Source organism: Balaenoptera physalus (assembly GCF_965194825.1).
Source record: "Balaenoptera physalus genome assembly, chromosome: 2".
NCBI lineage: Eukaryota > Metazoa > Chordata > Mammalia > Artiodactyla > Balaenopteridae > Balaenoptera > Balaenoptera physalus.
In genome coordinates this window covers 23536147-23549144 of record NC_138883.1, presented here as the reverse complement: position 1 = coordinate 23549144, position 12998 = coordinate 23536147, and the positions used below count along the sequence as shown (strand labels likewise).

The following is a 12998-nucleotide window of genomic DNA, read 5'->3' as shown; positions in this document are numbered from 1 at the left end:
TGAGATATCTATAAAATCTCTCTTCTTATGCATGATACATATGCACACACATCATTGGGTAATATAAAAAACGTTGCATTTGCCCAGCACAAATAAATATATTTAAATATAAAATAGCCTACAGATCTTTAGACATATTCCTCAGGTAACCAAGATTTATTCTCATGTATTTAATGTCATATTAAGTGACTAAAAGAAGGACGTCATTAATATTTTATTTATATGCCTCACATTTGTAGGTTTTCAGAGATTATGAGAACTTTAGTAACCATCTAACCGTCAAAGCTAATAAGTTAATCATTTATTAGAGTCAGGATACCTGCCTCTGTTTGAGGCAGCAGTAGTCATCAATTTCATGAGTATTCTTGAGCACTTAAGATGTGTCAGTGTTTGGTGTCATTGTGTGTTGGGGAGGGGATTGTGTGTAGGATGGTGTAAAAAGATTGTTTAAACAAACAAAAAAAAACCTTGTTAAGGTGATTATAATTTCACACCAAAGGAAGAAAACCATGCCCGCAAGAACTGATGCAGTGTAGGATAGTGGAGTCTAGGTGACAGGTAAATATTTGAAATGTGTCCAGAACTTTACATAATCATTGACCACTTTCTTAAAAGTGGGGGGAAAAAAGCCCTAATTTTTTTTAAAAGATGCTGTTCTGGCTATCACATTTATAATATGAACTAATATTGGAGTCATGACATAAACTGTGATATACTTCTAATTATTGACAAATATGTGTTGCTTGAGTTGTCGGTCAAAACACTTAGCAGTGTTAGTTGTCCTTTCTCTTTATTGAACCCCTTAGTCACTAAATTTTGGTCATTTTTAATGTTTTTCTCTAGAGTCTAGCTGCCACTGACATGCTAAAATAATACTATTCTGATACCAGCCGTTAAGGCCCAGGAAAATGACTTTTAAACTCATCCATGAATTTATAAAGGCTGCTTTTTGTAATCCATAAGCTTTAAAAAAGGGGCTGAAAATGCAATGCCTGATTTTAAAAGCCAAGGTTGCAAGGCAGGAATGTGTTTTGTCTCATTTTGGTCTTTAATTCAATGCTTTGCTTTGTTTTTATTTTCTATTAGTAGGAAGTGTGAGGGGGAATATCCTTCTCTTCTAAACCTAGGTCAAGCTATTCATGACCAGAGATTATTGGTACCCTGCAAGATCATAAACAGTTTGGTTTGGTTGGGTTTAGAAGGCTGGGGTTAGTGAAGGCAGTGTTTGCTCAGAAAGAGAAGGTAATCCTCCAAGGTTTCCCATGAAACCATTTGAGGACTAAGAAATCCATTGGTGGGGGTGGGGTTAGTGTTCCAGGATATCTTACCAGTAACTCCAACCTGCTTTGCTTACCAACCGTGTGTCCATCCATCATTTAAATAGTGATGGCCCCTTATTACCTGTAGAGTCAACCTCTACTATTCTCCCTCCCTTTTCTTAGTCTAAGTCTAGAAATGGATGGAGATCAGAGAAGAATCAATCTTCTCTAGTTTTCCCACCCTGTTCCAACTCCCTCACCCTTGACCTTTCCTTCCCCTCTCATGGAAGCTGCATTATTGCATCCCTTCCCCTTGGACTTGATAATTCTCCCTTTAGAATGTGGAAGAGGGCTAAGGATAGATAACAGGGGCCTGTGTCTCCCTGTGTCCATTCCAAGATCCCTAAGGTTTTCCCTAAGCAAACTCCCTTGACTCCCCAGACAGCAGCTGAGTGCTTCCCCACTCCTCCTGATGGGCCTTGATGGAGACTCAAATAGGGGACGGTGCTTCGTTTACCCCATCTCAGCTTCCCTGTCCTTACTGGATTTCCCGACTTCCTGGCTGTATCATTTAGTGTTTGCTGCATAACAAACCACCCCCAAACTTTATTTATTGGCTCATGTTTCTGTGGATCAGGTGGGTGTTTTTTCTGTTCCAGGCTGGCTTGGATGGAGCTAGATGATCTTGATGGCCTCACTCACACATCCGGAGGCTCAAGTGAGCTGACTGAGCTGGAAGAGTAGGCTTGGGTGGCTGGGGTTTCTCTTCTTGTGGTCTTTCATCTTCCAGGAGCCCAGACCAGCTTCCTTCATATGGCAGTTTCAGGCTTCATCAGCATAAGCGGGCAAGCACCAACATGCAAGGGCTGTTCAAACGTCTGCTTCCATCACACTTACTAGTATGCCCTGTGCCGAACAAAGCAAGTCTCAGAGCCAACCAAGAATCAAGGGGTGGAAAAATAGACTTACATCTGATGGGAGGAGTGACAAAGTCCCACTGCAAAGGGGCATGGATGTCGGAATGGGATTATAGCTATTTTGCAACTTAACACACTAGCAGAGAGCTTGGAAAAGGCTCTCATTATTACAATCTATTTTCCTCTTAAACTTTCTCCCTCTCAACCCTCAAGGCCTCAAACTGAGGTTGGAAACTGATGATTTTTACTGAGAAATTTTCCTTTTTTTTTTTCTTTCTTTCGGATATGACATTTTGGAATTAATCTTGGTTCTTCCTGCCATATCACATGATTTTCTTTTTTCTTTCCCCCCCCCAATTACCTCTTATTATTCTGCCTTAAATTGAGTTAATGGTGTTTTAAAAAATTAAATGTCCATTTAAAATTTTTCTAATCTTTTTTTTTTTCTATTCCTCCTTGGATGCTTTCAGATACTTTATCTGCCTTTATTTGGGGGTATTTATGATATATTAGTATTATCTATAAAATGTGTTTTATTTGTATAGGCTATGTTCTCCCTTTCATTTATTTTCTTTTCTTCTTTGTTTTTTTTTTTTTTAACAAAGTCAGTTATGTTATAAAAACAGCCCCCATGCTGATCTATACTTTTCTCTAGATATTTTCTCTGAGCTGAATAAGTTGTTATTTATCATTATCCTTTGTTTGTGGCCAGATTTGTAGCCATGCTGCAGTTCTCACAAACAAATCAATTTGAATTAATTTGCCAAGCAGAGTTAACGAGGCCGAGGCATTGTATGAATTCAAGATATAGTACACCAACCGCATTCCCTGAGGTTATTCCTTCACTGGGAAAATTTTGATTCTTGTACCACATTGTAGTCGTGTATACCTGACCTTTGAATCTTGCACTAAATGATGCATGGCTGCCAACTGGTTCATATTTTGAAAAGCCTTGGAAATGCCACATAACCAAACAAATCAGGAGTATAGACAATTCTTTCATTAATACCTTTGTGGGGGAAGGGTGGTCTTCAAGACATACACTCTCTGATGCTTGCCTATTCTAGAAATCCTGTGGCTAATGATGTTCTAAGTGAAAGATTGAGAAACATATTTCTTAGATGATCTTTGAGGTCCCCTTGACCTTAAAAGTGTAGATTCCTCTCAAAATATAAACTGTAAGTTCCAATGACCTCTACTCCTAGAAACCGCTTTATAATTATGAAACACACAAAAAATTTGCGGGACTTCCCTGGTGGTCCAGTGGTAAAGAATCCGCCTTCCCATGCAAGGGACGCGGGTTCGATCCCTGGTCTGTTGGGGAACTAAGATGCCACATGCTGCAGGGCAACTAAGCCCATGCGCCATAACTACTGAGCTTGTGCGCCTCAACGAGAGGGCCCGCCTGCCGCAAACTACAGAGCCCATGTGCCCTGGAGCCCACCTGCCACAACTAGAGAAGAGAAAATCCCCATGCCACAACTAGAGAGAAGCCCGCACACCGCAACGAAAGATCCCACGTGCCTCAACGAAGATCCCACGTGCCGCAACTAAGACCCAACACAGCCGAAAACAAAAAAAAAAATTTGCTTAAGAGGGACCTCAGTGGTTATGTGGACTCTCCCTCCCCCTCAGCCCTCCAGCCCCACAGATCCCCAACAAGTTCTCTAGCAAGAAGAATCTCCTTCAGACCGTAAAGGCTGGTGCAAACAAGTAGGAAAATGCAGTCCTCCTAAAAGGTGGGGAAATGGTAATAGAGTTCCTCGAAGGAGCTCAAATCTCTGGGTCTTAGATGAGTAATGTTCCAGGATGCTGAAGAAATTTGAACTCTAAGCCCTTGTTCATGTTTACCCAGAAATAATGATGGGGGTCAGTCAGAATAGAAAACTAGTTTGGGAAAAGTGTTCTAAATTTTACGTTGTCCAAAACAATGTGTCTCAAAATTGGAACTAATATGTAAAAATTCTCATGTGTTTTATTGGACAGATAAGTTGGTATACATTTAACCATATTTAACAAAGAATCTGGTGATGGCCTGGGCTCTTCAAAACAAGTCTTACCTAAATAGTCTGAATTCCCTTTGGAGAGCATTAGCAAATTGGCAGATGAGGAGTATATTATAGATATAGTGTATCTTCAGTTCCTCGAAAGAGTATAATGTAAGGCGAGCTATGAGAGCCTCTTAAGGAGATCTGCCTCTGGTTGAACTGAAGCGCTCAGATGAAGCTCTCTAGTTATTCTGTATCTATTGCTGTGTAACAAATTACCCCCAAAATTTAGTGGCTTCAAACAGCCAACATTTATTATGTCACAGTTTCTGCAGGTCAGGATTTAGTAGCAACTTAGTCAAGTGGTTCTGTATCAAAGTGTCTGATGGGTTAACATTACTCATCTATTGTCTAGGGCTACAGTCATCTTAAGGCTTACCTAGGTCTGGAGGATCTGGTGGCCTCAGTTCCTTGACATGTGGGTGGCTTAAGTGTCCTTGTGACACAACAGTAGCTTCCCCAGAGTGAGCCATGAGAGAGTGGGAGGAAGTCACAGTGCCTTTTCTGATCTAGTCTCTAAAAGGAGTCGCACATTGTTAATTCCACCATATCCTATTCTTTAGAATTGAGTTACTAAATCCAGCCCAGTTGGAGAATCAAGTTCTACCTCTCACAGAGGGGACTTTTAAAGAATTTGTAAATGTTTTAAAGCCACCACATAATCCTCCTATTCTGTAAAATTTTCAGGGTCTGGAATGAATGTACAAAAGATATGCTTATCACACTTGCAAGATGGCACAAAACTAAGAAAGGTATCTCCTACAGGAAATAAAAGGCCTAGAGTTGAACATTTTCTTATCAGGTTGGAATGCTGTTATAAAACAAAAAAGAATAAATTTAATGTAATTAAAGTCCTGCTTTGAAGTTCATAAAGTATACTGTGTGAATGGAAGATGGCACAAACTTTTTGGGAAGCAATTTAATTGGAAACTGTCTTGGGCTTAAGTTGGAAATAAGCCTACTGTGTGACTGTGCTGTGTTGTGTTGTTTAGACAACTGTTGTAAACGAGCACATTCACCAGGTCAAGGGTGGGTGGTGCATGGGACAGTGATTGTTATTTTTAGATCCCTTGGGAATAATATATTCATTTGTAGGCAGGAGGTTCAAGGTTGGTCTAGAAGACCTATAATTTACAAACACCAGAGACCCCCGTAAGATCTAAGCAGAAATAATACTGTAGCATAAGTTTATTATGGCATCAGCAGTGTTGATATTGGTGTGACTTTCCTGTTCACAAGGATGAAAATGTTCCTATTTGTTGCTCATCGAAATTGTCCTTCCAGACCTCCTACCTGTCCTCAGAGCTGTGTAGTGACACCACACACGAATGTTTGAATGATTGGAATTTTTTTTTTTACCAAATATTCCAGCATTCTGGCATTAAAAACATTGAGTTTGATGTCCTCTGCATGAGAGGAATGAAAGTAAATGGAAACTGGGGGCGAGTGGGAAGGAAGGCACCTAGAGAGAATTGAATCACCAAGATTAAAGAGTAACAGAGAGATTGCACAGAGGGTGGATATGCAGGAAAGAATGGATCATGGGGAAGAATGAGCCCTAACATAACACCGTGGCTTTTGCAAAAGTGGAAGAAATAAGTGGTAAGAGGAAGGACAGCTAGGGGAATCTTGAAAGGATCATGTGTCAAAAGGTTGAAGACAGAACATTAAGGTTTTATGTTGAAAAGGAAATTTGAAAAGATTTGACACTAAAAGTTGTGTGGTGAAGTAAATCTTGTTAAGTTTGCCTTCTTTTTAGTTTAACCCTTCTGATCAGGTACTGTTATAACAATAACAAGAATAGTAACAAATCATATATTGAGCACTTATTTTGTGCCACACACTGTGCTAAGTACTTTACACACACTTAGTTCTCAGTTAATTCTCACAACAGCCCTATGTTGCAGTTATTATTATAACTTTCATTTTATATATGAAGAAACTGAAGCTTAAAGACACACCAAGACATAGATATACTTAATGTGTTTACCAGGATGGAACTAGACAAAAGCCAGGTTGAAATTGACTAGCCTAGCTTCAGGGCATGTTTTGGAATAATTATAGAAGGCAAAGAGTGACACCACTTGAGGAAGGAAAGTAAATTTTATAGTCAGTTTTGTCTTGTTAATTTATAGCATGTCATTTTTGAAAGTGGATCTTAAAGAGTAAGTTCTAGACAGACCTATGATCATGAAGAAAGTTCCATTAGATTACTTGGAAATAGTTTCTTAAACTATGAAAGCAAATAAAGAGATTTTGGTCACCTGGGCCTTGTTTTGTTCATCTTTCTGGGATTGAAAGGCTCCTTAATGGATGAGGATAAATAAAAAGTCCAGGATCAATGAGCTTCAGGAATAGAGTTGAGAATGGCTTCAAAATACAGGGAAAGGATAGGGAGTGGTGATATATGGTCCAATTATTGCATCAGGGTAAATTGTCTTTAATATAATAGCACTTCAACAGAAATGGCACTTTGATTTAGATTTGGGAGAAGTTTAATGTTGACATGTTTGCACACAAACTTGACAAAGCCAAGGAATAGGGGCATGATCACTTGGATAAGTGGACATGGAGCACCAAGGTTACATCTCCAGCACAGGCCCTACTCCCATCCCCTGAGAATGAAAATAAAGCACATTTCTGGCCTCTTCCAACTCCCCATGAGCGTCCTTGACTGGATTATTACATTTAATTTGTATAAAATCTTACAATTCAGGTATTATCATCTTCATGTATTTTTTGGAACAGATGAAGAAATAGACATCTAGATTAAGAAAATTATGCAAGTTCACAGAACTGGTAAAATGTCTGAGATAGGATTGCATCTATCCTATTGAGCCATCTTTGCTTAAATAGCTCAACTCCTATAGCCTAGAGATGGTGGATCAATACTATGACTTGAATATAGGAAGGAATTGATAATATGTCTGTCCACATATATTTTCCATTTCCAAACATACCCAGAAGACATGAGACAGTGAGCTTCATCGGCCAAGTCAGGGCACTCCTGGGTGACCCGCACTGCTTTCTAGGAGTACACATCTCATCACTTTGGAAAGGTGGTTCTCCCTGGCTCCTCGAACCACTTAAGTGAGTCTGGAAAAGCTCCCTTACTTAATAATGCCCTTGTGCTCTGAGCCTATTAATTTACTTCCCCCAGCTGATCAGTTTTCTACTCCAAGAGATTAATTTCCTTGCCTTGGCACACTAAAGGATGGAGGCTCAGAACATACAAATAGTTCTTTTTTCTTCAGTCCCAAAGGTGTGTTGTGAGGATTAATGAGATGATGCTTATAATTGCATTTTGAGCTCCTTGGTCGAAAGTCACTTTATAAATACAAGATATTAATTCTTGTTGAGTTCCCTCCATCACTTACAAGTGGCTGAACATTCTAGATGCCCTTTGGGTAGCACAATAACCCCCCATCTGACTCTAAGAGAATTTGTCTGGGTCAACACCAGGAACAAGACCAGTGCGGAGCTCAAAGAATTTCCCCCAGTTCCTTGTCCTTAAGTGTCTGATGTTTGCTTTGAGACACACAAAGTGTTCTTTGGGGAGAGAGACATTCTAAGAACCTCTGAAATGCTGTACTTCTTGAGTCTACCCACATTGATTTTCTTTTGTCTCTGGCTCTAATACATAGTATTCATTCTCTGACTGTTCATTAGACCCACGGTCTCATTTTTTAGTGTCAACAAAGCAATAAAGAAAACTTTCCCTTCCTTTATTCCAGACTCAAAACAAAATGCAAAAATACCTCTGGCATTAATTTTGCACAGATGAATGTTGCTATGATATTCCTATTAGCATGTCCACATGCTTGACAACATTTCAGATGGTATTAATGGTCTACCTGCAAGAAAGCATTTTCTGCAAGCCCAGTGCAAATTGCCAGAACCTTTAAGCCACTCTTCCTCAACTTAGCAGCAGTATATCATCATTACCTGTAGCTGGACCAAGAAATCGCATTTGTCGATGCCTGAATTGCTCTTTTACTTTCAGTGGTTTTAGAAACCAACTTTGTTTTGGAAATGGGGTTAGCTGAGTATATTTTAGAAGACACAGAAATATAAAAAGCAACAACCAACTACCGTCTGTTCATCTTTGGATGATAACCTTTGTGGCACCAAATGTAATACGGTCACCTTTTGAATGGAGGCCTGGAAAAGTTCTGAGACCGTGGAAGCACACCATGGAATTATCATGCTTCCTTTTGATTATTAGGAAAGAGTTGAATCATATTAATAATAATAGTTTAAATAAATTGGATGTTTTTTCATATCCCAGGTTCTGTATATGCTCTACCTCTTAATATCCTGTACCAAGTCCTGTGGTGAATTCGGAAGTGGGAAAACTGAGGCTAAGTAACTTGCACAAGGTCAAGTAGCTACTAAAGTTAAAACTCAAAGCCAGGTTTGTCTCCAAAGCCCATGGTCATAGCTCCTATGCTGTACTGAAGAAAATTAGTATAACTTCTAATGAATAGGAACTATGTTTGAACCAACAGAGTGTAAAAATGGTGTTGTAAAAGTTATTTTCTGTGCAATACAAGAGTTCTCTCTATCTTTAAGTTTTTCAACTGAAAGAATTTTTACTTCTTTGGGGCCATCAACAAGTTTCCAGATTACTTCTCTGGGACCTTAAAGAGGGACTAATGTACTGGGAAACTATTCAAGGGTCAACTTGCTTTCTTTGTCTTATCTTCCTCTGTTCTCTTTTCCTTTTATCCTAAATGGATTAACCCAAATGTAGTCAATGTGAGCTGTTTTGCATGAAGGTTGCAGCTATGTGTATGAACCAGTTTGGCCTCAGTAATTTCACCTCAGAGCATTCTGCTCTTCACGGTATTATAATTCAACAGTGCATGTTGTATGTGTCTCCAGGAGCTGAAATATTTGATAACAGAACCAATAGTACGAAAGCAAATGACAATAGGAGGTCAACTGTATAAAAAATGGGTGGAGATACACACACACACACACACACACACACACACACACACACACACCTCTAACCTTTTTCAGTATAATAGAATGAAATATGGCTAATACTTTTTTTTCTAAAATTCAGTTCCAAGTAGGTGAGTGTCAGATCCACATAAGTAATTTAAGAACTGTCTATTTGAAGATGTCATTGTGCAATTTATAGATTTCTCAGTGTGGTTGAGAACTGCAACCATTACATTTTGGAGGTATAATTAGTAATATACATATGTCTCTTTTTAGTGACATTATGACATTACTATTCATAAGGCCATTCTTCTTGAGGACAGCATCACTTTCTGTTGAAGAATTGATTTTAGTCTTTGTTTAAATGTTCATACTGGCTGCTATATGAAATGTACAACTAAATGTCTTTAAGGATTTAATAGGAATGTATATGGATTTGATGAGGTTTGCTAAGCTTTCAGAGTAGTCCCTGTGTATGAATTCTGATATTTAGAAGGTTGTTTGCTCTTCAGTCAGTATAGCAAATGGGGCTCGGGGCAAATGAACTCATTCTCATGCACATGTTTCTAAAACATTGCTCACTAATGTTTGAGATAAATTAAAATAAAAACCAACAAGAACATGAAAAGAGACTAAGAACAATGTTAATGTGGCAATTTAAACCAATTTGGTATTCCAAATGGCCTTCCATCTTTCACAACTTTTAACAGTATGCAAGATCGCTATCCCTAGTGCCAGATACTATCAGTCTGGCATGGAAAACTTAAAACTTTTTTCTAAATGTCTTTTAAGCTGAGATGGAGAAGAATGACTCTCTGTCTTTCACTTTCTGAAGGGTCTAAGGTTGAATCGTGGCTATGCTGTCCTCCCAACATATCACTTATTGATTCTCCTACATTGTTTCTTATTTTTCTAGCCAGTACCATGTCCTAATATGATTGTCTATGGAGCTTTATGCTTGACAGAGAGTGGATGGGGGGAGGGTGCTTAGGAGGTCCAAGACTCGTATGTTTGTGGAAGAAGTAAGTCAATGCAGCTTCTTAATTAAGTTGGTACACATAGAGCTGTTGGTTTGGAACGTTGGGTAATTATGATTTTGTCTTGCACGTTATGAAGAATAGTTAGCTTTACATTTGCTGTTGACTTCACCAATCCATTCCACAGTGAGTGGAACAGAGGTCATTACTATATTTAATATTGTAGCCAATGACAGTTACAGAAAACCCAAAGTAATAGAACATACTCAAGGTGAACCTGGCATAATCCATTTGCCGATTCTCGATTTCTCAGTATGTTGTTGTGACTAAAACTTGAGAGAGGTCAGAGCTTATGAAGATGGATGACATCCCTTGTGTATCTGTCTCCTGTAGGGTAGAATTAAGAGTTATTCCCTTGTGTATCTGTCTCCTGTAGGGTAGAATTAAGAGTTATAGAGATATAGGTTCTTTTCAGAAAAGTGCATGTTCCTTTTCTATTAGGACATGTGAAAATTTACCCAACTTTATTTTGGATTAGTAGAATTCTGTGTACCCAGATCTACCAGGATGATCATTATAATGATCTCTAAGTGGTATTTACGTTAACAGGTAAAATTAACTTTTTTCACCATGGACTTATTGAAACACCAAGAAGTTAAGATACCTTTCTGTTTTTCCTCCTAGCTTACACCCTGTCTTTTTTTCTTCTCTGAGAAATAACATTTTGAGGAAAACTTTAAATTATATACTGCAATCCAAAACTGTTAATTGTTCTTTCCATTCATTGCACTTTATCCTTTGATATGTTAATATATTAGGCTTTATGCCAGGCAGATAGGGTCCCATAATGTAGGCTGGGAACAGATCCATGGTCGCCTCTTTCATGAGCTTTTTGTTTGTTTTTATTCCTAGATAGTAAGAATAATGAGTCAGCTCCTTAGAATAATTTGTTCAAAGGAGAAATGCATGGGGAATCTTTTAAATATCTCCCAATATTGCCACTCCTTCCCCATCCCCTTCCTCACATAAGGCAGGTACTAGTTTAGCCACATGTGGAATCTTCTCTGCCAGTGAAAACTCCTCCGTGAAGATGACCCTGAGATGGAAGTGCCAGGGCAAGCTTCTATTCACCTGATGCTATATTCAATCCTAATAATCTTTCTAGCTTTTAGACTTCTTTATAAATGGTTTCCAAGCCACCTGTCTTGAGAATTTGATTTCACCTTCAATGTTGGTGATTTGGATTGGGCTTCCTGAAGTTCCAATACTGTAAGGCTATGAGTCAAAAGTAATTTAGAATTCACCAGTTTCTGCTGGATCACTATGAGGTTGGTTGACAAGACAGAGCGGTTCCCAAAGCATGGCTTCATTATTTTGTGATTTGAAGCATATTCATTAGGGGTATATCTTCACAACACCACTCTCCATGTCTGTCCTAATTAGACAAACCATCCAGGGGTGGTAACAACATTTATGAAAGGAAGAAAGAGGCATACTAACAGTTAAAAGCATTATGTTCGATCCTTGAAACTAATTAGATATTTCATGCTTGGAAGAAGTATCCCTAACAGGCTTTATGAATGGATGTGTATTCAGGAAGGACCTCTCCTAGGAAGGAAAGAGAGAGAGACTAGGTAGACATATAAAACCTGTGTCTGTTAGTACTAATAAAATGTAGGTACTCAAAAGTCTGAAAATGCTATATCACTATATGTATAGCTGCTTTTATTTACAGATATGTACTTTGGGGTTCCTTCGATTTTAAAATGGGGAACAGATCTAGACAAAGAGATAGAGATTAAAAGAGTTATCTGTAATACTCTACCTATTTTACATAAGTGATGGGATGCCAGGCCCCCCTTTATGGAATAGGAAGTCTCTGTTGGCCATCAAGGCTTAAATTGTCTTCTTTGGCTTCCCTCTGCCAGGAAGTAGAGCAGTTGCACACACTTGAGAGGAGAATAAGGACGTGCATGGCCCCATGCTTCTGATCAGATACAGCAGAGTGAGTGTGGAACATGCATGACTAAGACACTGAGGGTCCCCTACCACATTATGAAGCTGATCTGATACAAGTCAAGGGGATCATTGTTCCTGCATTGACCCAATTAAGGTGTGGTTAGAGTGAGATGGAGAAGAGTGAAGGTAAACCCATTTCGGTAAATAGCCAAACCTCTTCCTGATGCCCATCCCAAGTCACATTTCCAAAACATACGGAGCACTGCATAGCTAAGAATAACCTGACCTCACACCTGTCAACCAAGGGCAGAGTGACTTCGACTCCACCTCCACTAAAGATAAATGGATATCTATCGCTAAAAACTTCATAAAACGCACCAAAAACCTAGGATGTTTTTGAATGACTCATTGACTTTTCAGATTGTTCTTTAAGCTGTTTTTTAAACTTTAAAGGCAACACTGATAATGAACGCTTCCAAATGGTAAAACAGAAAATCCCCTTCAAATATAACCGGCCCGTAGAGGAGTGGCTGCAGGAAAAAGGTAACTGTCGTTAAAACTTTCATTTTAAAATCATTTGATTCTAAACCCTCATTTTTAAAGCCTGCAAATAAATGTTCCTTAAATGATAATCGCCTGCTGCATAAATGACTGTTTTAATTTTCATTATAATTTGTGTCAGCTTCCACCTGCCATATGTTGATAAATCATGCTATAATGCATTGCCATTAAAATACAGTTAAAGGGACTAACATCTAGCTTTCTATCAGCATGACAACCACAAACAAGAAATTCCAGGAACCTCTAAAAAAGAAATGTATTATGGCAGTTTAACCACTGCATGACATTATTTGTTAATTTGTTTTAAACTACCTCTTATACCAGAGC

At 38.7% G+C, this 12998-nt stretch overlaps 1 protein-coding gene across 20 annotated transcripts in view; it reads left to right on the top strand.

Moving 5' to 3' along the window:
- The window catches only part of NRXN3 (neurexin 3), a 1702647-nt gene that overhangs the window by 1526121 nt on the left and 163528 nt on the right, over positions 1-12998 (top strand). For 16 of the 20 annotated variants that reach the window (XR_014260952.1, XR_014260953.1, XM_082451199.1 and 13 more), the window contains one exon: positions 12564-12653. The exons of the other annotated variants lie outside the window; for them this stretch is intronic. Coding sequence is in view for 14 of the 16 variants with exons in the window: in XM_082451199.1 (XP_082307325.1) it covers positions 12564-12653 (90 nt within the window). In the remaining 2 variants the exon portion in view is untranslated. The remainder of the gene's footprint in view (positions 1-12563; positions 12654-12998) is intronic. 20 annotated transcript variants of the gene reach the window in all.